The sequence below is a fragment of the Pempheris klunzingeri genome, chromosome 6 (genome assembly GCF_042242105.1).
Source record: "Pempheris klunzingeri isolate RE-2024b chromosome 6, fPemKlu1.hap1, whole genome shotgun sequence".
Taxonomy (NCBI): domain Eukaryota; kingdom Metazoa; phylum Chordata; class Actinopteri; order Acropomatiformes; family Pempheridae; genus Pempheris; species Pempheris klunzingeri.
Window position 1 is genome coordinate 6,809,986 of NC_092017.1, and position 23,500 is coordinate 6,833,485.

Genomic DNA, 23,500 nt, shown 5'->3' on the forward strand with positions numbered 1-23,500 from the left:
GCAGACTTTGGGAAAGACACATCTTGATTTTCAATCAAAGTTGCTCTAAAATCATTGAACCCACTGGCACATTCAATCTCCATGGGGGACAGGGGGGTGCTCTTGGCCAGGTATGAAGCATGGAGACCCAGCAGCAGCCCCAGGTTCCTCTCAGTGTCAATGAGTGGGGAGGAGAGGCTGCTGAGGTCTGGAGTGGTTACCGTCTCCTGGTTAGGCTGTAGATGAGAAAACATGAAAATATTAGAGACTGGAACCAATTATGAACAATGAAATTACTTTAGAAAATGGGTTGGGATACCTCCATGTACTGGCCAACACAGAAGGCCTGCATAGACTCTCTGGTGTCCTCAAACTGCAGAGCAGCTTCCAAAGCAACCACTGGGTCCTCTCCTGCAAACTGGGCTGTAAAAGGAGATCATTTGTTAAACCACATGAACAAAGAGAAAACTGAAATGAGATTTGGAATCAGCCAGCAGTCATTACTTTCTGAAGCAAATGAAGAACTCAGAAATAACTATAACTCTATATATATATATGTGTGTGTGTGTGTGTGTGTGTGTGTGTGTGTGTGTGTGTGTGTGTGTGTGTATATATGGCACATCTTATCAGTTCTTAACCTTACCCAGGATACTGTTTCCTGTTAGCGACTGGGATTGAGCTTGGAAGTCCTTGATGTCGTAGACCTTTCCATCAATGACTGTCCAGAAACCACCATCTTTGTTGTGGTTCTCCAGGTCTGCCTTGCGAATGAGGGAAACCTCCTCATTGTTCTTGGAACTTTGGCCTGTGAAGAAGGACCCTGCCACAGCAGACAAGGAGCTAGTCACATTCTAAACCACAATGCAGAAAATAATGTCTAAACTTCACCTCACATTTAGGACATTTATGATTCAATGTATTTCACATCAGTGACATTGTAAGACACAAGCGGTGTTATACCCATAATGCCTGGCCAGGCCAGATCCTCATTATCGTCTCTCTCATGTCCTGGGGCCAGGTGGTTGAAACGGTCGAGGTGTTCCAGGAGTCCAGCCAGGAGAGGGATAGAACCGGTCTCCTGCATCAGACCTGCATCAATGGTGAGGAGGAGGACGATGGACACCACCAACTCAGGCAGCAGCACCCCTAGCGAAGAAGAAAGAGCATCAATAACTGTCTCCCACACTCCTTAAGGGTACACTGCACATAAAACAATTTTAAGAGTGGGATTACCAGTTAGATCTCCTTCAATAACACGAGAGACTTCAGCAAAGTGGCGGCGACCAGTAGAGGCAATACTTGTTGCCACTGGGAGGATGTCTCCAATGTGAGTACACAGCAGGGCAATGTATTTTTTCAACAGGGAACCGACACCGAGAAGCTCAGGATCTGCAAAAACAGCAAAGAGATCAAATACTATCCATCTGATCCAGCTCATTTTCAAACTCGATAGTTAGTTACTCTTATCTGAATGACTGGAGAGTGGCTTGAAATACATGACTTACTGTATCCATTGACATTCTCTGTGCCATTGACACCCAGGTAGAGCTTGCTAACCAGCAGCCTCTGGAAACGCAGCAGCAGGTCCAGAGATGCAGAGCGTTCCTTGCTGACATGCTCTGCCTCTAAATAGTTGGAGATGCGCCGAGCAACATCCTTCAGCCTGGCGATGGTCTGGGAGGCAATGTTCCTGCAGAAATCAAATGTATAAATCTGCTAGTAGACAGCAAGGGGTTACTCTGTATTGTGGCATAGGTGTAACATGATTCAGGCAAAGAGCCGGTACCTTAACAGCTGCTGTACAAGTTGCACCAGAGGCAGACTTTGCTTCCCCGCCGATTCATAGATGCCTGTGTTGATGAGGTCTTTGTCCAGCACGGTGCGACAACGCTGCATGGTGGAAGCGTTGGCCTCCTGCTCATCAATCTCCTTCTCTTTCTGAGCCTCCTTCTTGGCTTCAATGTCCTGTCATGGAAAAAACCTAACTGTGATTCTTGTATCTCGTGAAAGGGGTATTTGAAGGGCTCAGGGATGTGGATGCGGGATATTTTAACCATTAATGTCTAATCTGTAGCCTGTAGTAGCGTTCAAGCTGTCTTAAGGTTTAGCCTGAGGCATTTAGCCGGGTACAACTAATACATGTGCCAAATTGTCGAGAGCGTGGGGTAAACAAAGAATAAAAAAGTCAAGAAAAATTTAAGCTGAATTTCAATTCAAACAGAAATCTGTATCTACATATTGTTATACAAACAGAGAAAGAGGGGTGATGACTTTGTCATTATGTACAGTAAGCACACTGACCTGTATCTCTGCAGTGATGGCTGCATTCAGTGCCGATTCCAATCCTCCATCAGCCATTAAGCTGCTGACCAACAAGTCAATCATGAAGCGACGTCCAGGGCTCACACTCGTTTCATTTCCGGATGCTGGAAAGAGATTAAAACCATTAAAACCAATTCTCACTTCATATCCAAATGAACAGAGCTAATGGGCTATTAAATGTCCATTATGTTTGAGCTCTGTTAGCAGATGCTCTGATTTGCACTCACCAGCATTAGGCAGAAGTGAGGATAATGCTCTTGCCCTTTCCTCAGCAGTGGGCAGCAGCACTGACCATCCACTTTGGAGCACTGCTTGGGCAGCTGCTTGCACAGTATTGAGCACCCCAGCATTGCTAGCTAGTACCACCACCGTTTGTTTGAGGTTGTTAAGCAGCACGCTGCCAAGTCCCAGTCCCAGCTCCTCTGGATCCATCTGGTTACTGATGGCTGCATGGAGCTGAGGAGGGAATCAGTCTACAGTTAGTCTACTGTCGCAATTTAGAAAATACACACAATTGTGTGTGGTAAACTAGGCATGAGAAGAGGCATGGAGATGCCAAACTTTATTGTTGACAGACGCCTACCTGGAGCCTGAGCAGGTTGAGTGTGGCAACCACCATGCACTCCTTCTCCTGTGGGGGAGGCCAGTCTGAGCTGCCGTCCATCCCCTCGCTGACCTGTCGCAGGAGCAGGTCCAGCTGCTCAAAAGTCATGGGGCAAACGTCCACCACAAAGGGCACACGCTGCCCAACAGACCACTCTGAGCACGAGGACCAGGCGAAGCTCTGAAAACAAACAAACAAAAAGTGTGATAAGTATGTTGTAGGTCAATCATAAGCATAAAAATAGAAAAATAATAAGCATAAAAATCAGGTATGTATTACCTGTCCTGGGCCACAGGAGATTCCCACTATGTGTTTGGAGTTCAGCCCTGGCAGTGCTTTGGGCTGCTTCTTGTTAGAAAAAAGTGTGTCAAAGTGTTGCAGCTTATCATTGCTGCCCCAACTGTGCACCTCTCCATCGTCTGTGAGTGCTAGGCAGTGTGTTGATCCAACAGCAATGTCCACAACTTTCTTTCCTAATGGCCAACATAACAGACAAAGATCAGTCTTTGTATTGCAAAAGCCTCTGACAGCCTTTTTATAATAGTCAACTCACCCTGTAGACTGTCGAGCAACTTGGGGTAGCGGACATGCTCATCCGTGCCATGACCAAGACGTTGGTTGTCCCCTTTCCCCCAGGTGTACACTTGGCCCTCTTTCGTGAGGGCCACTGAAAATTGGCTGCCGCAGCACACTTTCACTATGTTAAGGTCCTGCAGTTTTTCAACAAGTTTGGGTGTCTTGCAGCCGTCACTGCCTCCTCTACCCAGTTTACCATAGTCTCCATCCCCCCAAGACCACACCTGACCTGTGGAAACATACAGGAATGATCAATGAATACATGCTGTTGAATATTCTGGTCAGAATTCAAACCAAAAAGACTCTTGTTCTTACCATTCTCTGTCACAGAAAGTGTTTGTGCATCACCGCTTCCACATGAAACATCCGTCACCTTCAGTCCCTTCAGTGCCGTCACCAGCATGGGCGTGGTCTGGTCCTCACTGGAGCCTAGAAACCCAGTCAGAAGACACTTCTTTAGTGAAAAAATAAACATCTTTCAAGCTGAGGCTGTGTCCAGCTGTTCAGTACAGACGGAGCATACCATGGCCCAGTCGACCGTAGTTCCCTCTGCCCCACGTGTAGAGTTCCCCATCAGCAGTAATTGCGGCGCTGTATGTGCTCCCACATGCAATGTGTACAACGTGCTTTCCTGCCTGTTTCCCATTGAAGGCTGCAATCATTGTAGGCTCTTCTAGATACCTGAAATAAGTGAAAATGGACATGTAGCAGACTGACATACTTCTCTGACAGATACAAGAAACTTTTCAGGAATCACTCTAATCACTGTAGAAGTAATGATTGTCTCAAGCTTAAGCTTTTTTTTTTTAATGGAATTGTTATGGCTGGATGTCATTCTTGCTTAAAATGAAGTCAGTGGCAGCTGTGAAGGCTGCTTTTGGTGTAAAATATTAATACAATGTCCTACATTTTGGGACATTTTTAGCATCTGTTTTGATCAACTATCAATTTAATTATATGAAATTCTAAAACAATCTACAGATTGACCGCTGTGTTTATGAATACCACAACTGCAGCAGTCATTTCTGTCTGGAACCACCTTCATTTCCATACAGCTTTATATTTTATATTTGGTGACAAGGACGAAATGCAAAAGTGGGGTGAACCTTATGGAAATTAAACATCAGTTAGGGGTTTCTCTGGTTCCTTACGTGGTGTCTCCATGTCCAAGACGGCCTCCATCACCGCAGCCCCATGAGAACACCTCCCCATTGGATGACAGAGCCAAATAGTGCTGCCCATCAGGATGAGCTGCCAGCTTCACAATCTTTCTGGAGCTCAGACCATGGATTAGCATAGGAGCCTGCAAGTCAAGTAAGTCAAGAACTCAAACTGCAGCAGACACGCGGATGACATGGTTAGCTTATTTTTTTTTCAGAATAAAGCTAATTTATTGAGAGACTGCATTAAAAAACAGAACTGACCAGGGTTGTGCTCTTGTAGTTTTGGCTATAAACAGCACCACTGCTGGACAGGATGAGAAAGCACTTTTCTGAACAAACAATTTGTGTGACTCCAAGGCTGGACAGGCCTTTACACTGAATGGGCCCATTAACATTGGCATAGAGCTTCCATCCCAACAGGCCCCAGGCAATCACCTCCTGCAAGGTTCCCTGAAACAAAATGACCCAATGAAGGAGTCAAAGTCAGCGTGCAAAACTGAATCACATTTGAAAAAACGTTTTTCAAAAAAACGTCTGTGATGACTATGTTTATCCACGCTTTTAGTGCCACAGTATCATACTGATAAACGGAACACATAGTGCATATTCCATACATATATATAGCACAACTGAAGTAAAGAGTAGCATCAGTAACCTAGTAAATAAAATAACTAATCAGTCAGACATTGGTAATTGATAAAAAGAGTTATCACCTTGTGTGACGTAGGCGAGTTACAGTGTGGAGGGCTGCAGGGAGAAGCCAGGCGGTCCAGGTGAGCCATGATCACCACCGCTGTTTGCCGAAGGTCAATAGCCAGGTCATTATCCTGAGGCAAGGTCAGGTAGCGCAAGAAACTCTCATTCGGACTCAGAGGGGACGTGAGGATCTGGAAATCATAGCAATCAGCCACAAAGTACTTATTAGCTTTATGCTCAACCAGGAAAAGGGGCATATTAAGACATGTGTTCCCAAGCAACACATGAGGCAACAGACCTTCATTCAACAACATTTTGTTTGAGAGGTGTTGTTCTTGTTCTATAAGTGTTCTATCGTCAAGTGACAAAAGAAAAATGTTCTCATATTAATGTTCATTCTGTGTCTAACGGAATTTCATTGTACTTTGCTGTATGATGACAATAAATCTGATTCTGATTCTAACTACTGCTCCTGAGAACACACAGTTGCAGGTTCGGTGGAGGAAATTTTCACCTCAACTTCCTCTTCAGGGACGGGTTCCTCCTTGGTGCTGTGTATGTTTTGAAAGCGCTGCAGGAGGGGTAGTAAAGGGGCGCTGGTTCCCTGGGTGGAGCGCTCGTTGTCCATCTCTCTGGTGCCACTTTCCCACAGGCGCAGCAGCAGCAGCACAGCAGACAACAGCTGACTGGAAAGACACAACGACAAAAAGACAGTGAGCAGTGACATGGCAGTGCATTTCACCTGCGTTAGGACAGCAGCATAGCCAAATCAGCAGGGATAAAGGGTATCTGGTTACCTGAGAGTGCCCCTCTGTACAGCCAGCTCCAGCAGGATGGCCAGGGCGAGGTGCTGGTCCTGAAGAGGAATGTTGCCTTTGGTGCTGGCACTTCCATGTACGTCACTGGTCCCAAAGATGATAAGACATGAGAATGACAAATCTTGTAATATGCTAAATAAGCGACTAATCAGTAAATAACGAACCTGAGGAACTTGGTGGCCCTCTCAACAACTTCGAGCCACACTGACGATACAGTTCCTTCATCAAACAGTGTAGCCTCAGGTAGAGCACGCAAGGCATCCAGGGACTCCTGGAGAAGCTCACTGCAAAGATCTGCATCGTCTCCTGTAAAACACAAACCTCGTCTGTTTTATACAGGTCTACACAAGACACTAGTATGCGGGCAAAAGGGGCCTTTACAGTATATTCCTATGTTTTTGCAAATTTACAACTAATGCACATAAGCATGTAATGACACATTAATTGAAAATTCACACAAATCTGGTTCAAATAGGCTTTTTTAATCAATAGTATTCACCAAAAAGGGAATGAGAGGTATTTATACATCACTTACTGATTCTGAGAAGCTTTATGATTGTGGTCTCAACCTCACATTCAGTAACGTACAATAACCTTCAAGCAACTGGTATCCAATCAGACTGTCCTTATTCTGGCCTTTGAAGGGCAAAATCAAAGGAGCTCTGTAATATCTAGGATTTGTGCATGTGTTCATTTCAGCAGGTGGTGAATGAAAGAACACACGGTTACACCTTTGTTGTTCTTACAGCGTATTCCAGGAATACAGCTAGACTGAGTATGAGACGCTTAACTGTCTGTGTGTGTGTGTGTCTCTGTGTGTTGCTCATGTTACAGGAAGGCTACAGAGAGGAGGCCGGCTCTTTGTTCCCACCCAGTCTCTGTGGACAGACAGCTCTCAACCTCACATCAGTACACGTAACTAAAACGCCATGTCTTCTTGCCAAGCTAACGATGAAGGGCCTTTAAACAAACACAGCCACTGCCAAAGCCATGAATTATTACATATAATCAGATGGTGTGATTGACGCACAATCAGATACAGGTTAATTAATTGTATATTACTTGAACAATCAAATTCAACTCTCCAGTCTTTTTTGAGTTGATAGTCTGTGGTGGTATTGTAATGGACAGCATTATATTAAAATATGTTTGTCCACTTTCCTTCACATACATGAAGAGGACCACATTTTAAAATCAGAGCAAAGCATAAACTACTGTCTAAAATGAAAATAATCACCTCCTGTGACACTGATATGATCTCTGATTGTTTAGAATTCATCTGCATCTAATCAGGACAAGTGTCATTCGGTGGTACTGTTAAGGCATTAAGATTCAGAGCTATGTGTGACCAAATGGCCCATCCTCGCAAAGCAGTGGGAATGTTACCATCAAGCCTCTCTAGCCAACACCACAAGCTAAAGCTAAAAACATACCAGTGAGAAACATGTTGTGTTGTTTACTATAAGCAGCTTGCAACATGGTGCAACACATTCATTCACACCTGTTGAGCAAAGCTCCACTACCATGACAGCAGCTCTCATCACTACTACTAAGGCTCGAAATGTCTTCATCACCAGTATCACAGGACATTCTTACCTGACCTCCAGGCCCGGCGCAGGAAAGCAAAGGCAAAAGAGAGAGCTGCCCTGGAGCCAACTCTGGCCAAACCTTCAACGCCTTTACTGGCTGGACGAGGGCTGAGAAAACAAGGAAAAATCCACAGGGATTAACTCAAAAAACGCATTTATGAGTGTGTTTAATAGGCCTCCACATGGAAAACACAGTGTGCACTCTTACACCAAGCTGTAAACAAACGTGACCCATCAGCAAGATGGGTGCATATAAGTACATAGAAGGAGGTGACTGTACTTTATTTTGTACATTGCAACTGTATGGGCTCAGTCTATTGTTAATAACTAATTCTTTTTTACCTCTTATTGTCAGCAGCAGGCAGTGGTGGGCTGGGGGCCGTCTTCCAGCGGACCTTGTACTTCTCCTCCATCATGCTGTGGCTGAGAGAGATGAGGTAGCGCTCGAGGATGACCAGGCGCTGGCGCAGGCGTTGGGCAGAGAGGGTGCTTTTGGCCATCTGAGCTGAGAGCTTCTGCTGGTCATCAACCAGGACCATCAGACATTCCTTCAACTCAGTCTCATCTACACACACACACACACAAGGAAATGGCAACGAAAGCATGAGCATCCTAGCTTATCTGTCACCCATACTTTCTTCTCACAGCAACGGACATGATCATTAAACTTTATTTTTGGGCACAAAACAGCAAAATTATTCAAATCATATATAAATTGACCAGTCAAATATCACTTTTTATGACCAGACACCCACTGAGCGCCTAAGTCACAGGGTGATGAGATTGCTGTGTATGAGTTTTGAATGTGATATTAAAAGAGAACTCCATGCTTGTTTTTGCCCCTGACAGGCTCAGATTGTTATTCAAAGTGTCAGACAACATTACAGAAAGGATCCCTGCACAAACAGGCCTGTAAGATCCGTTTTGGAAACAATTATTTTGCTCTCTTCAAAGTCACAGAAAGTCACATTCTCTGAAGTAAAACATAAAATTACTGTTTTTGTCTGTGGAGTCTGGTGGCTTTGAAGATATAATCACCGTTGTGTTTAAACAAAAAGGTCCATCTCAGTAAGGACAGGTCCCGTAATGCTGCCAGACCATTTGAATAACAAAAACAGTCAGTTTTAGTGGATGTACTTTAATGGACCCAGTTGCCCTCAGGGATTACGCTGAAGCAATTACAGCTTGTTTTGTGGCTGCCGGCTGAGATGATCTACCAGTTCCAAAACTTTTTTCCTTAGACACCAAAAGATGTACAAACAGGGCCCAGGTTTAAAAACACCCGAGAACTCCTTCATGCTGTTCACATTCCGTATATACTTTTGCGATAGATGTTGCACTTAAGGTCAGAATAAGTTATTCATCAGTTGTAGTTATTGAAAAAATATTCTCTTCCTGTAAAAGTTCTGAGTTTTGTCTTCAGCAGTTCATAACTAATTTCTGACAGCGAGACATATCTTAACATATATGTGAAAATGTACAGTATATTGTAACTGAAATCACAGGCTCTGGCTGGTAAGAGGAAAAAGAAGACAAACAGCACTTTGTGTGACCCAACTAACCCAATGTCCTCAACGCCTTCTTACTGTCTATGAAAACTTACATTTTGAGTTGTCAAGCAATGTAACAAATTTAGCAGTAACCAGTAGCAGATAATACAGGACAAACTGAAACATCAAACAGTGAAAACATTTTTGCCATTCTATAAATGTACTGCTGCACTTTAATAATTTACGCTGCAATCCCCTCTTAAAATTTTAATACTTAACTCTGTAGTTTATATGATCCACCATGGATTTTCATGGTATTATGTTAAAAATCTTCTGTGTTTCTGTTAACCAATATAAACAAACCATTCATACAAAATACACGTTGATCTGAAATAATACATTGCAATAAGAGCCATTTTTAACATTTACATTTGGTCTGGATGCCCCAGCATGGTGATACAAGAGAGAGTCCTATGACACTTGAGCTTATAGCTAGTTGTCATGTTTTAACATTCATTTTTTTCCCCACTGGCCTTTCCTCACAATCTGTCCTTTGTTCTGATTTGGTTCAAGAGAAATTGCTTTATTATGTGTCTATATAGCAGCCCTGCAGGGAGGAGAAGATGGGCGAGAATAGCAGGTCTGAAATCCACTTAAGCTTTATGTAAGCCAGACTGGCCTGGGGTTGTATGAGCCACACTACAGTCAGCTGTGCTTGGCTGTCAGGACAGATATGTATTCCAGCAGCACAAAGTCTCCAACTATATATTATACATTTTCTGTGGCTAAAAAGCAACTTGTGGTGGAGAACTGCCAACCTCATAGGAGTTGATAAACTTTTTCTAAAAGATCTAGCATGCAAAAGAGACGTAAAGAGAGGGAAAAACGCATCCCCTGCTAGGAATCAGAGCAAATCTGTCATGTGTCCCTGCACCATCCTGCTTTAAAAACAATAGGTTGGCTTTCACTGCTGAGATCAACATGTTCCAGATATCTGACCACTCACTGGAAGGGCAGGAAGCACGGTGTTTGAACTTTAAGCATCAATGACAGAGCACCCGTCCATGTAGCGATCCAGTTACACTCACTGTACAACCAGACCAGTGTGATTTCCTGGCCCGGTCAATAAAGAGAAAAAAGAGAGAGAGAAGCACTCAAGTGACTCCTAGCAAAGCCTGCATTCGCTAGGTATTTAGACCCTACTCCCATCCCCCCACCCAAAGCTTATCTCCCACCACCACGACTCTGTCCCACCCAGTTCTGCCAGTAAACACAGCTAGGGTGAGAGACGCTGCCCCGCGCTGGACCAATTTATAACGCCTACCAAGTTTACACTCTGTGGGGTAAAAATAACCTCTCAGACCTTCAGACTGCAAGTTGTCATTTCAGAGTTTCCACATCTCACGTGCCAGCAAAGACATGCACACATCAGCGGGGCCTGACAGACGTGAAATTGATAAACAGGGAGGCTGGCCATGTGTTGAAATGGTCAGTATCACTGTGTCTAGTCGACATTTAGGTGTTGTGAAACCATTGCCTGTCAGCATGGTATTAATTACCCTGCTTGGAAACAGAAAGAAGTCAAATAGCAAGAGCAACGGCAGGAGACACAGGTCAGCATCGTAGAGTGGCCACAACAACGAGATATTCTGTAGCCCGACACATCTTAACCTTGCTCAGGATGCCCTCTCACCTGGCTGCCGCCCCCAGTCCCAGGTCTCAATGATGGAGTGATGCACAGATGTTGATGTCTCCTCCTCCTCCTTCTTCTCTTTGTCATTAGGTTCATCCTTCTTTTGAGTTCCAAAGCAGTCAGTGCAATCCTCTGAAACAATCAAGAGATTTATGACATTAACCTTCGTTTCGACTCTCTCAAATCATCCTTACACATTGCATAAATATGTAACATGTCTTCACAAACAGGCAAGTATGTGTAAAAAACAGAGGGAAAATGGATTCTGCAGTCTCTTGGTGCCATACCTGGGTGAGCTGATTCTTCTCCATTGAATGTTATCTCCTCATCTTTTACCATTTCATTCCACATCTCACTCAGTCCCTCTGGAGAGAACGCCCGCTGCCAAAGGAAGTAAGAAACAGAAAATAAGTGCGGCACATGAAGAAAAAAACATTTTTTAAATCTTGATGTGTTTGTTTTGTAAGTTCTGCGTAAGTAAATATGCACAAACAGGCCATTATCACATTATCAGGCCATTATAATTGCAGCTTGATCCAGTGTGACCAATGAACTTGGGTTAGCTTGGTTTACTCCCTAAAATCATTCTCTTCACACAACCTGAAGGTTAATTTCTATTTTCAAACATTTGGAGAAAACACAAATTCTTTTGTACACTTCACAAGTGGAAAGACATCTGCTGTGCAGTCTTAATAACCAGGCTTAAGAAGACCAACTTCAACAAACTACTATCAAATTGAGATCAAATACTATCAAGTTGAGAATGAGAGTACAAAGTACCTGCTTTATTGTTGATTTCCAACTGAATCAAGGATGCATCAGCTGTAAAATCTGTGCCATCAATCTAGAGGTCCACATTTCATGCTTTGCTTTACTAAGAAACACTGACAAGTGGAAAGCCAACTCTTGCTTTCAAGGATCCAACGTGTTGAATGTCAAAAACATGTTGGGTCACAGATGACACCGGACCAGACACATAACACTTAAGCTGCCTTCAGCACTGGGGAGAGCTCCAACGATGGCAAAACAATGACACCCATCCCAACCCAAATTTTACTCCTCTGGAAGTGCTGCCCGAGATGCATGCTGAAAAAGCAGTAACTTCCATGTGATTCCCTTCTTTGTGCACACATACCTGTAAGTCTATCTTCAGCCATTTGTCATGAAATCTCAGCTGAGCATCGAGGGTAAAAGATGGAGAAGGCATCTTCCCCTCTCCTCTCCTGGCTGCAAACGCAGCCAACCTACAAGATAAAAAGAAGGATGAAAGATGAAAGTCTGCGTTATAATGTATGACAGAATAAAAAGTCAGGAATGGATGAGAATCTGCTAATAACAATAGTGACATTACAAAGTGCCTGTGAATCATCTTGGGTTAAGATTTCAGAGGTTGGACAAAATTAGCTTCTTTTCAGGCTTATTTCATTTGAATTGAACGTACTACCTGAAAACATCTATGTGTTTTAAGATGAGAACTTACACTAACGTGACCACAAACTGGTGAACTTACACAGCCAGAAGAAATCAACCACTATTAGCATCCAAATGTAAACAAAAGAGAAATTGAGCACCAGTTTTCAAAGCATAAGACTGAATTACTCCCACATTAAATCACACGTCCTTAACACAGACTAACGTTAGCATGATACACAACTAGCTAGGTTAACATTACATGTGTATGCAGCTTTTAACATACATGTTTCAGCTAAAGCAACGCTACACAAAATGTATTACACTTAGCCGGGTCGAGATGACCATTGTATACGCCTATGCCTGTGTCATATTTCTACCTTAATCCAAACATTACTGGTCTGACATGGAAGCTGTACCTTGTATTAGCTTCGTTAACACAATTAGCGCTAACGTTAGAGTTTAAGGCCAAAGATGTATCCATAACTCTAACGTTACATGGGACGTTGGGAGGAAAGCGAGAATATCGTAGCATTGGGTGCTAGCAAGGGCACAGTCTCTGTTAACCTTGATACCGTGGTTATAATCTGGTTATCATATATGATAACAGTAACTAGTCCGGAGGGTAATAACACACACTGACACAGCATCAATGCGCTCGTAACGCAGCAACTAACGCTAGGTAACGTTCGTATTAGCTTGGACGCAAATGCTAACTTCTTAGCTTGCTGGACAGCTAATACCAACACAGCGTTAGCTAGCTAAAGCTAAACCAGCTCTCGTCGCCCCGGCAGCGATGAACAAGCCTCTGTGGCGTGACACTGGACCCAGTGGGATGCAACGGCCCGGACGGTTCAGCAACACAACGGTTAGCGTGTCAATTTTGACCACAAATTTCTAAATTACCTGCGGTCTCTTGTCAAGCTATTCCCGTCCCCTCAGCTGCTCCACTGCATTAACGAGACGTTCATAATGGAACTGATTGACAGCTCGCGGACTGGGGCACGAGGCATGGAAACAAATTACGTAGTCGTTGCTGGGAGATTCAATGCGATTGATCTGTACCAAGACAGCCCGCTGGCGTGGGGTTTCTAATGCGAGGCGATCCGTTAGCCACAGCGTCTACTCCGCCCGCTCGCACTGTCTTTGTATATTAAAACGTGCGCTCCTTTGGGAACGGAGGCGGGACATATGAGGGGCGAGGCGGGGCTGGCCTGTAATGAAGGGAGCCGTCCGCTAGGCGGCACTGTGTCATAAGGGCTGTTTGTTTTACAGGCGTCTCAGTTATCCGCAGGGTTTATACTGTATATTCATAAAGTTTTAAACAGTTGTTGGATTTAATATTACTTAACTATAGGGGTTATTTATTTTATAATGTATTCAAACTATTGGCATTTTGGCATCACTGACCATGTGACCGATATCGGTTTAGACATTCATTAAAAATGTGTGTTCCTCCTAATGTTATATTACAAAAGAAGGATTAGCAACATAGCTATTGACATTTGACTCTTTAACAGCAGCATCACTGGCTGATGTTAAAACAGTCCATAGTCGCTGATTGGCACTGTTTTTCACTCATCATTTCATATACCTGTCCATATTGTATATTTATGTCCATAGTGTAAATATTTATTTATTCTCATTACAATATATATTCATTTACTATTGCTTATTTTTCTACTGTTGCTATTACTGTACTCTATTACTGCTTATCTTGCCCTGCCGCTGTTGCTACTGTAATATGTAAATTTCCCCCTATGGGGGATCAATAAAGTCTATCTAATCTAATCTAATAGCTGCATCTGTTAACTCCAAATTTAATTCCTATCATTTCAGAACCACAAGGGTGTTTCTGGATGGACGGGGGCCAGAGATGTCAGAGGACCAGTCTTGTGAGGATGTCTCATTACAGACTGATTGAGAGCATAACATTTCCTTGGACAAACTGAATGAGTGTCTTCATGAGTGTGCATCAGGTGCTGAGGGAGAAGGTGAATGGAAGATCACATCAACATGTGCACACACACAAACTGGACAGTTTACATCATCTGTCCAGTTCATTTCTCCTCACACACTCTTCTCTAAACTGTGTTTTCAATCTCACATTCAGAGTTGTTCTGCGCATGCGCACCATATCAAACAAACCAAACTAGCCATTTCAAGACAAGAGCAAGAAAAAAACACATTTTCCAATTTTAAAAACAGAAACCTGACACTAGACTGGATAAAAAGTAAGGGATTTTTCTCAGTGAGACTCATACAGCCGGTCGGTGCTCCGGGAGCCGCACATGCGCACTGGCTCACTTCCCTACCCAGACCAAGTTGGACCAAAGCCTCTCAGTCACTCTGCAGTTTAACTAAACCTGACACTAAAACAACCACAACAATGGATGTTAACTCTGCACCGAGCGGCGTTTCGTTTCCCGTTGCTGGAATAACGATAGCTGTAATATCGAGTTTCATCAATGGGTCGACGTTTGTGCTTCAAAAAAAAGGGATATTACGCTCTCGCCACAGAGGTAGCCAGCATGGGCAGATAAGTAGACGGACAGTAGCTCCTCCGGGAGCATGGCTACATGGGTAGAAGTGGGCTAAACCATGTGAAAGACATCATTGAGTAGGGCAAAGCCGCAGACTAAAGTGTTAACTGTGTTCTCCCCAGGACGGTCCTACCTCACAGACGCGGTGTGGTGGAGCGGCACAGTGTCCAGTGAGTGTGGCGCCACCTGTCGGCTCTGGCTGCTCACTGCAGTTATAACGTTGTATCTTTTGCTGCTTCATTTGGTTTAAAACATTATTTCCCACCAATGTGTGTGTGTGTGTGTGTGTGTGTGTGTGTGTGTGTGTGTGTGTGTGTGTGTGTGTGTGTGTGTGTGTGTGTTGTGACACACTTGTTTATGACTCTCACCAGTGATTGTTGGTCAGATTGGGAATTTCCTGGCCTACAATGCGGCCCCTGCTGTGATAGTGACCCCTCTAGGAGCCCTTGGTGTGTTATTTGGGTAAGTTCTTCATCAGCATTCAGCTGGAAACATCACACACTGTATACAGCAACATGTTGTAGCTATACCAAAGTCAATCACAGACTTTGCTTTTATACAAATGTTATGTTATTTTTCCAACTCAACGCTGTAACTGCTGATTAATAGAGTACCATCTTATCTTATAGGCTATATCTTATTTTATGATACAGCCATGTCCTCATATCTGAGTCTTAGCAGACACTTGTTGATCATGCATGTTTGCCACGTCAGGTACTATGAAGTGGTGGACAATCATTGACCTCTTTGCTGCCGATCCTGTCAGTTCAGTCATTTTGTTACCACGACATTAAGCCATCATGAAGTGCTTTGATATCACGGTGTCACTTTGTTATTCTATGTTGAAAGCAAAAGTGTGTGTGAGATTTAAAACTAGAATAACACTTTCGGGACTTGACGAAATTGCCTCGAGTGTGTTGCAACAAGATGCTGTTTCTGTGCGCCGCAGGGCTGTGCTGGCGTCGTGGATCTTGAAGGAGCATTTAAATATCCTGGGAAAGCTGGGCTGTGTGTTGTGCTGCTGCGGCTCTGTTGTGCTCATCATTCACGCCCCGAAAGCGGAGGCTGTAACGTCGAGGCTGGAGTTAGAGGAGAGGCTGTGGGACCCAGGTGACTGAGTGCCTTTTAATTTCCTCCACTGATTGATAAATGTGTCCTCCACAGTTATTAAAGTTGAAGTACATCGTAGACTCAAAGTAAGGACAGTTTTTTTTTTCTGAACTACTATTTCTGCTCCAAAATATACAACATATCAATCTAATAAATAACAATATCATTTCCTATCCTGCAGTGTTTGTAATTTATGCCCTCTCGGTGGTCCTGCTGCTGGTCATACTCGTTGTTTGGGTGGCTCCAGCTCACGGCACATCAAACATCATGGTGTACGTCGCCATATGTTCTCTCTTGGGAAGCTTCACCGTTCCGAGCAGCAAAGGACTCGGCCTGGTGGCGCAAGACGCGTTTGGAGAAGGGCCCTCGAGCGGCAGGGCCCTGGCTCTCTTCGCGGGCCTGCTGGGGACGCTGGCGGTCAGCGTCCTCGTGCAGTTCGTCTTCATCAACAAGGCCTTGGAGTGTTTCAGCTCCAACGTGTTTGAAGCCATATACTACGTGGCGTTCACGTCCACCGTGATCCTGGCGTCTGCTCTTCTCCTCAGGGAGTGGACCGCGCTCACCCTCACTGACGGCCTCGCCATGCTGTGTGGTCTGACCACAGTGTGCGTCGGCGTTGTTTTACTCCGCATTTCCCAAGAGGCTTTGATTACTTGGAAGACGAAGACAGACTGATTGAGATCCAGTCATATGTACTTGACTTTTGTGCCAAAACACACGTCTTATAACACAGAGTAGATTTAATTTGTCCTCTATGAACTCCAGTTTAAACGACCAAAGCTACTGTGTATTTATAACGACATTCACTTAACATTTTTTACTTGAATCTCCTTGCAGTTTCTCACTGATTCTCACAGATCTAATTACTGTGTAATAATATACATTCCTTCTTTAATTTCACTTGTACTCACAACTGCAGGTCTCACCATCATGAGACTGTCGCCTCACCCATCGCTGCTGCTTTTAAACAGCACTCCCAAACAGCCAGGGCAGCGTTTCATTTGTCAGCTTCACGTCTTCACTCATTACAAAAAGCTACAAAGAGGCTTATGAAACACCGTTAATGGCTTAGATGGAGACTGGAAATAATTCTGTGTACTTTCATCCAGCGGGGTTGACCGCAAGGCTCTAATAGGCCCCCTGACTGTTTCCCCCAAAGCTAGACTGTATCAGAGCAGAATCACCTCCACTCTGACTTATTCAGTGCCTCTGAATTATTCAGTGTAATTTCAGTCAGGCCTTTTTAGTGCAGCAGTTGTTAAGAAGACGAGTATCAACAATGAGCGAAGGAGTCTTGTGTCCAATGGAGGGATGTGTCAAAGACGATCTACCAAATCTAAACTTTTGTTGGAGCTGTTTTGTCATGTTACCTGTGGCTATTCAGATGATGTCATATTTATTTAGATTATACAAATGTTTACGCTCATTTCTACAGCTGTATGTGTCAGAGGTGCTTTAATGGCGATGCCTAATGCCATGGCAGACCATATTAAACTTGAAGCTGACTTTTTGTGTTGTTTTTCTTTTCTTAGCAAGCCTGTGTGGTACTGAAGGGTCCATCAGAAATACACTGTCATGTGATTCCTGTTTATCAAACCAGTCACACGTCAGCCTCTTATTTTGGGTTAGTTACCTATTAGATTAGAAAACACATTTATAACAACTTATTTTATTATTATTTTTAACTCATCTAGTAAAACGTGGGGCTCGTGCAGTCATTAAACGGACACATTTCGCTTGTGAAGCCGCATTCCTCATTAATGATTTTAAATAAACAAGGATTTCCTGGTGGCAGTTCGTGTTTTTCTAACTGATGGTGCGACCGGATCAACTATAAGCGCTTTCTGCCGTAGACTCTTGCGTGCAGCTGCAGCGTCTGATGGTGTGAGCTGTGTTATCTGTGCCGTGGTGGACTTCAGCCTGCGGAGGGCACTCAGTTCAGTGGCCACAGCTCCTGTGAAAGGCACAGGAAGAGCCTCGCAGTGCGGCAGTCGGTGCTGAGCGTGGAGGAGCAGTATGAGATGGCTAGCCTCAGACACAGGAAGCAGGCTAGCTGTTAGCTAACCACTAGCCGCCACCTCTTTCTTCTTGTCGGGGAGACCGGCCACCTTCGGACAGGTACTAACTCTCATTATGACCTCTCACACCGGGCAGACAGCCGACCCTCACCTTCGTGGTGAAGGCTAACACACCTCGCTAGCCAACCAGTCAGTTAGCCGTCGCGCTAAGAGAAGCTAACGTGGCTAACGGGGGATATAATAGCAAGTGAATACTTAAATGTCTGGGAAATGTACCACCGTGGTGCTGTTGCCATGGGGAGCAGTGTGCTGACATGTAATAGTCGAGTTATCGCGAAACATGCAGCTATAGGCGACTTCACGCTAGCTGGTTACCGAGCTGCACCTAGCGTGCCCAGGTTAACATCAACCTCAGCGGCGTGTCACTTCCTGAATTCCAGTGTCCTCAATTAAGATCATTGACATAACAGCTGACTGAGTTGCTCAATACTCTTAATGTGCTACACCCATGAAACCGCTCGGCTATTAGCGGCCACTTGTGTGTTCGTGTGGGACCAGCCGGCGGTGAAACTAGATCGTCCTAAATGTGCTCTTACTCTGATGGATCCTTCCCCTGCACCACATTATGGTTTTCCGGGTTGTAGTATTTCCTGTGGAAACGGTATGCGACTGCTTTAAAGAGACTAAAGTTGGAGATCTCACTTTTTTCACTTTCTCAGCAGTTGGTGTGTGTGTGTGTGTGTGTGTGTGTGTGTGTGTGTGTGTGTGTGTGTGTGTGTGTTTTTGTGTGTGTTTGTGTGTGTTTGTGTGTGTGTGTGTCCGTGTGTGTGTGCGTGTGTGTGCGTGTGTGTTTGTCCTCTGTGTGATCTGCTCTCAGGTGTCTGGGCTGCCCAGAACTGCGCTGTTGGTCAGCACCTGCATTGCTTGGTGGTAAATGTGACAGACCACATCAGCCTCACTATGGGTCAGGACAGGGGGAAGTATGATTTTTACATCGGTCTGGGATTGGCCATCAGCTCCAGTATCTTCATCGGAGGCAGCTTTATCCTCAAGAAGAAAGGACTTCTGAGGCTGGCAAGGAAAGGATCGATGCGGGCAGGTACTGACCTTTTAAAGTATCTAAGGCACATCACAACTAACCAAACCCAGAAGGAAAACATGTCCAACTTTGTTAAGACACTCTTTGCTCTAGTTGTGCAACACTGAAAGCCAGCTAAGTAGTCAAACCAGAGGGCCGTGCCTTTCCTACTTTTCAGACTTCTTTGCCATTGCCAATCTCTGCAGGGTGTGTGTGTGTGTGTGTGTGTGTTGGTGTTTGTATGTGTGAGCATGCGCATGAGTCATCAGCACCCTTTTAACACCCGGTGATCATTAACTTCACTTGTCCTTCGGCTCAAATCCACTGCAGACTTTTTTGGTTGTGATGGTTGCATAATTCAGGTTTTGCTTACATGCAAATGAAATTTAAATGAGTGGAATCACATGTTCTAATTTATTTCTTGCTCTTCAGGCCAGGGTGGTCATGCTTATCTAAAGGAATGGCTGTGGTGGGCTGGTTTACTGTCAAGTAAGTAAAGACACTGTAGTTAAAATGTAATTAGTTAAAAACACTGTTTAGATGGATGGTTAAATGTTTAGATGTCAAGATCAAAACTGGATTAAAGTTGGTTTTCTGATGCCTAGGTAACACAAATGCTTTCTTCAGGACATTTTTAAATCAATCCTGGTCCTGGGGACCTGTTTCCCTGCCCAAACACACCTAATTCAAATGAACAGGTTGTCCTCAAGCTGAGCAAAACCCTAGTTTTGCCCTAGTGACCTATTAATTTGAATCAGGCTTATTGCAACAGGAGAACATCTAAAACAAGCAGGGCAGTGTGTTCCCAGGATCAGGGCTGAGAAACACTGTCTTTAAACTACTGTTTTTCAGTGTGTTGTAGGTCCACACTATTCACTGAAATGCTGTTACAGCACAGTAGCTAGCCTAGATGTCTAAAATAAACATTTTCAACCAACTGTCACACAGTTTTAACCTGGACTCCTCGATCTCTTTCAATCTGCAAGTTACCCAACTTGTACTTACATTGGAGGGTATCTTTGGCCTTGATAGCTTGTTTGCACATTAAAGGCTGTTCAGTTCCAGTCCTGGAGGGCCTGAGCCCTGCAGGCTTTTGTAGTTGATAAGCTACACCTGGTCTCAGGTGGATGCTGGACACGTGGATCAGTAATTACAGGGTAGGAACAAAGAGCTGCAGGACTCCGGCCCTCCAGGACTGGAATTGAACAGTCAGCACGTCACTGCAGATGGAGGGCGGGAGGTGTTTTATTATGAATGCTCAAAATGTCTGTGGGTTGGGTCATTTACAGATGGTCCGATTAAGCAAACCAAGAACGCTTGGTATTTTACTTTTAACGTGTGTTAATCCTTTATAGTGGGAGCTGGTGAAGCAGCCAATTTTGCAGCATATGCCTTCGCTCCTGCGACTCTGGTCACCCCACTGGGAGCTCTGAGTGTGCTCGTCAGGTATGACTCACTGCCCCGCTTGGACACCTTGTCTAAACAGACCTTTTCTTTTTATTTGTAAATGGATTTGTGGAGTCACCGTAGCCGCCCGTAAATGTCATTGCAGCGCAGTGCTGTCGTCGTACTTCCTGACAGAGCGGTTAAACCTGCATGGGAAGCTCGGCTGCCTGCTCAGCATCTTGGGCTCCACCACCATGGTAATTCACGCTCCGCAAGAAGAAGAGATCAGCAGTCTAGAGCACATGACCAGGAAGCTGGTTGACCCAGGTAAAGAAAAAATGCATTACAAATCCTATCTAGAAATGTTTGTTTTACCAAGGTTTAACTCGTAGTCACTCCGCATAACAAAACTGAAGAACTACATGAAATACAAACCAAACACAACATTGTTCAAAATTTATTTTAGTCCAAAGTCCAACTTACGTCCCCCTTTACTCCTTTTCCCAGGGTTTTTTGTCTTTGCCACTGTTGTCATCATCGTGGCCCTCATCTTCATATTTGTTGTGGGTCCCCGCCACGGTCAAACCAATATTCTCGTCTACATCACCATCTGCTCAGTAATAGGGGCACTATCGGTGTCCTGTGTCAAAGGACTGGGTATCGCCATCAAGGAAGCAATCGCCGGGAAAAATGTTGTGAGAAACCCACTGGCGTGGATCTTACTTTTGGGTCTGGTGGCCTGTGTGAGCACACAGATCAACTACTTGAACAAAGCTCTGGACATATTCAACACCTCCCTGGTGACTCCCATCTACTACGTGTTCTTCACCACGTCTGTGCTCACCTGCTCCGCCATCCTCTTCAAGGAGTGGGGCCACATGGGCGCAGACGACGTGATCGGCACTCTCAGCGGCTTCCTCACCATCATCGTCGGCATCTTCTTGCTCCACGCCTTCAAAGACATTAGCGTTAGCTTGGCTAGCCTGGCCGTGTCCATGAGGAAGGAAGAACGGGCCTTTCCAGCGGCCAACGGCATGGCGTCCCACAGCACCTATGAACTGCTACATAACGAGTCCACAGAGGACATGGAGGACAGAGAGATGGGCTTGCCTTTTGATAGCGTCTCTAGAAGAAATGGGGCAATGACTTCCTCATTGGATCATTAAGGAACTTTCTTCCAGCCTCCTCCTGACTCACCAACCGTGGCGATGGTTTAGGAAAACAATAAGACAATCAGCTGTATGGGGAAAGTGACTCGGACAGACCAGTGGATTGTATTTAATGTTTTAATTTGCCTTACTTTTCTCAGAGTATGACCTGGTCATATTCAGTTACAGTTAGAACTTAATTTCATTCCTCTGTAGCGCTGTAAATACGTGTTTTTTTAAAGAGATGTTTTGTTATATGTACATGCATATTCATGCACTGACTTACTTTCTATAAATCAAAAAGATAAGTTTTGATATACATATATTCTATATGAGGTCCTGCTGACGATGGCTACAGCTAAATGACCGTCACTATGATTTGAGTTTTCGTGATACTTGAAAGTAACAACAATTTTTGTTGGAAGTCGTTCTGAACTTTTTTTTGTAGTGTTTACATGAAAAGCTCTTGAAATGAACCAACAGATTTGTTACATATTTATTGAATTAAAATGATTAAAATGTTTGAAACACAAGGCACAGTGAATAAATGCTTAACATGAGTACGAGCGTTGTTACTTTTCCATTTCCTTTTAAAATGTTTAGCATGCGTGTTCAACAATATAGAAAAATTACAAATTTACTTTCACCCCCACTTAAAACATTGCTCCTGCTCACCCTTAATGTTCCACCACTGCAAACCCTTAAATACTTATCTGATAAAAACTAATTTCCTCTCCCTGATCTATAGCATCCTGCAAGTATAAAACATAGAATAGTTCATCCAAAAAGGGGAAATATCTATTCATTCTGATAAGGCACAAGTGAATACAAAAAAAAAAAAATATTCTGACAAAATGTGGCCCAATTTCCTTACATTTAATGGTCCTTTGCTACTGAAGACCTACAGTAAATGAGGAGGAATATCTGTGGATAATATCTGGTAATGCTGACAGTGTTTGGAACTTCGCGCTGGTCCACAGTATCGACGGTGACCGCAGCGCCTCAGCTGCTGGCGAGTGACTGGTGTATCGGTGGCTGGAAGCATCGGACGTGTTCGACCGGCATGTTCTCTCCGTCTCCAGACTTCAGGTACTTGTTCAGGATGGCAAAAATCTCATTGTTGAGGACTTGGAATTTGCGGATTCTGTCAACCATCTTCTTTAGTGGCTACAGGGAAGCAGAAAACATGAATGCACGGAGGATATTGCGTTCAAAGAAAAAGATCTTGCCACTTAATAAAAGGCTAATTTAGTGATATTTTGGTAAATCAGCAGGACATTTAGTATGAAAGGAGCACGAGAAAGCGAGTAAACAAGTTTTCCTCTAGGGCTGTCTGTGTCTTATGATGTGGATTCTGGGACTGAAAGGAGTAGTCTGACATTTCAGGGAATGTATTCATACTTTTTTGGTGAGAGATGAGAAGACTGATACCACTCTGTCAGCTTAGCTTAACAGAGACCGGCTCTGTGCAATCGTAACAAAGTCTGGCACTGATTAACATGTATTATCCATATAAAAACCTATGTGTGAGAACATAATGTTTAACAGGGGGGGGGTTATGTGACTGTTTCTTGTCAGCACAGTGAGACTCCTGGCTTCATACTTACCGTACAGATATGACTGTGGTATCAATCATCTCATGTTAATTTCAGCAAGAGCGCATTCTTTCCAAAATCCTGAACTATTCCTTTAACCGGTTCACATGTGAGTTTGATTCATGCATAGCTGTGTTAACGGCACTTCAATGAACTCCTGATTCTGACAAACCCTGCCAACAGACTTGATATCAAGGGAGTGCGTCACACAAAGTGTTGCTGTGTTTATATTGGTGCTGCACTTTACAAGGTGACACTTGAAAGATGGAGGTAAACTGAAGC

At 44.1% G+C, this 23,500-nt stretch overlaps 4 protein-coding genes across 6 annotated transcripts in view; 2 read left to right on the plus strand and 2 right to left on the minus strand.

The window, feature by feature from the left end:
* herc2 (HECT and RLD domain containing E3 ubiquitin protein ligase 2) overlaps nucleotides 1-13,310 on the minus strand; it is a 38,184-nt gene extending 24,874 nt beyond the window's left edge. Inside the window, exons 1-26 of the mRNA XM_070832464.1 lie at nucleotides 13,247-13,310; nucleotides 12,066-12,174; nucleotides 11,218-11,311; nucleotides 10,931-11,062; nucleotides 8,090-8,312; nucleotides 7,755-7,855; nucleotides 6,323-6,464; nucleotides 6,138-6,242; nucleotides 5,855-6,026; nucleotides 5,358-5,531; nucleotides 4,906-5,094; nucleotides 4,633-4,784; nucleotides 4,005-4,162; nucleotides 3,797-3,910; nucleotides 3,459-3,710; nucleotides 3,185-3,378; nucleotides 2,885-3,085; nucleotides 2,529-2,757; nucleotides 2,281-2,405; nucleotides 1,766-1,944; nucleotides 1,485-1,669; nucleotides 1,213-1,368; nucleotides 940-1,125; nucleotides 623-799; nucleotides 299-402; nucleotides 65-215 (exon numbers count right to left, since the gene is read on the minus strand). Coding sequence (XP_070688565.1) covers nucleotides 65-215; nucleotides 299-402; nucleotides 623-799; nucleotides 940-1,125; nucleotides 1,213-1,368; nucleotides 1,485-1,669; nucleotides 1,766-1,944; nucleotides 2,281-2,405; nucleotides 2,529-2,757; nucleotides 2,885-3,085; nucleotides 3,185-3,378; nucleotides 3,459-3,710; nucleotides 3,797-3,910; nucleotides 4,005-4,162; nucleotides 4,633-4,784; nucleotides 4,906-5,094; nucleotides 5,358-5,531; nucleotides 5,855-6,026; nucleotides 6,138-6,242; nucleotides 6,323-6,464; nucleotides 7,755-7,855; nucleotides 8,090-8,312; nucleotides 10,931-11,062; nucleotides 11,218-11,311; nucleotides 12,066-12,137 — 3,967 coding nt within the window. The 5' untranslated portion in view covers nucleotides 12,138-12,174; nucleotides 13,247-13,310. The remainder of the gene's footprint in view (nucleotides 1-64; nucleotides 216-298; nucleotides 403-622; nucleotides 800-939; nucleotides 1,126-1,212; nucleotides 1,369-1,484; nucleotides 1,670-1,765; nucleotides 1,945-2,280; nucleotides 2,406-2,528; nucleotides 2,758-2,884; nucleotides 3,086-3,184; nucleotides 3,379-3,458; nucleotides 3,711-3,796; nucleotides 3,911-4,004; nucleotides 4,163-4,632; nucleotides 4,785-4,905; nucleotides 5,095-5,357; nucleotides 5,532-5,854; nucleotides 6,027-6,137; nucleotides 6,243-6,322; nucleotides 6,465-7,754; nucleotides 7,856-8,089; nucleotides 8,313-10,930; nucleotides 11,063-11,217; nucleotides 11,312-12,065; nucleotides 12,175-13,246) is intronic.
* Nucleotides 13,311-14,664: 1,354 nt separating this feature from the next.
* On the plus strand, nucleotides 14,665-17,492 carry nipa1 (NIPA magnesium transporter 1). Of its 2 annotated transcripts, none has more exons than XM_070832512.1 (5): nucleotides 14,665-14,862; nucleotides 15,006-15,053; nucleotides 15,255-15,345; nucleotides 15,833-15,993; nucleotides 16,175-17,492. In XM_070832512.1, the coding sequence occupies exons 1-5, from the start codon at nucleotides 14,730-14,732 to the stop codon at nucleotides 16,666-16,668; spliced, it is 927 nt and encodes a 308-aa protein (XP_070688613.1). In that variant the 5' UTR covers nucleotides 14,665-14,729; the 3' UTR covers nucleotides 16,669-17,492. The 2 variants fall into 2 exon arrangements, with proteins under 2 accessions (XP_070688613.1, XP_070688614.1); XM_070832513.1 differs by having other exon boundaries at nucleotides 14,748-14,929.
* Nucleotides 17,493-17,889: 397 nt separating this feature from the next.
* On the plus strand, nucleotides 17,890-22,183 carry nipa2 (NIPA magnesium transporter 2). Of its 2 annotated transcripts, none has more exons than XM_070832904.1 (6): nucleotides 17,890-18,111; nucleotides 18,889-19,110; nucleotides 19,522-19,578; nucleotides 20,445-20,535; nucleotides 20,642-20,802; nucleotides 20,983-22,183. In XM_070832904.1, exons 2-6 carry the CDS (start codon nucleotides 18,972-18,974, stop codon nucleotides 21,639-21,641), a joined length of 1,107 nt encoding a protein of 368 aa, XP_070689005.1. In that variant the 5' UTR covers nucleotides 17,890-18,111; nucleotides 18,889-18,971; the 3' UTR covers nucleotides 21,642-22,183. The 2 variants fall into 2 exon arrangements, with proteins under 2 accessions (XP_070689005.1, XP_070689004.1); XM_070832903.1 differs by lacking the exon at nucleotides 17,890-18,111 and adding an exon at nucleotides 18,568-18,672.
* The window catches only part of cyfip1 (cytoplasmic FMR1 interacting protein 1), a 28,524-nt gene continuing 27,124 nt past the window's right edge, over nucleotides 22,101-23,500 (minus strand). Inside the window, exon 31 of the mRNA XM_070832902.1 lies at nucleotides 22,101-22,790. Within this exon, the coding sequence (XP_070689003.1) occupies nucleotides 22,626-22,790 (165 nt within the window). The 3' untranslated portion in view covers nucleotides 22,101-22,625. The remainder of the gene's footprint in view (nucleotides 22,791-23,500) is intronic.

Bases quoted from the DNA above. Each gene is read 5' to 3' on its own strand.
- nipa1 (XM_070832512.1), top strand. From the start codon at position 14,730: ATGGATGTTAACTCTGCACCGAGCGGCGTTTCGTTTCCCGTTGCTGGA. The intron at 14,863-15,005 runs GTAGCCAGCATG...TGTTCTCCCCAG, and splicing joins ATTACGCTCTCGCCACAGAG to GACGGTCCTACCTCACAGAC. The intron at 15,346-15,832 runs GTAAGTTCTTCA...TGTGCGCCGCAG, and splicing joins GCCCTTGGTGTGTTATTTGG to GGCTGTGCTGGCGTCGTGGA.
- nipa2 (XM_070832903.1), top strand. From the start codon at position 18,612: ATGGATCCTTCCCCTGCACCACATTATGGTTTTCCGGGTTGTAGTATT. The intron at 19,111-19,521 runs GTACTGACCTTT...CTTGCTCTTCAG, and splicing joins GAAAGGATCGATGCGGGCAG to GCCAGGGTGGTCATGCTTAT. The intron at 20,803-20,982 runs GTAAAGAAAAAA...TCCTTTTCCCAG, and splicing joins CAGGAAGCTGGTTGACCCAG to GGTTTTTTGTCTTTGCCACT.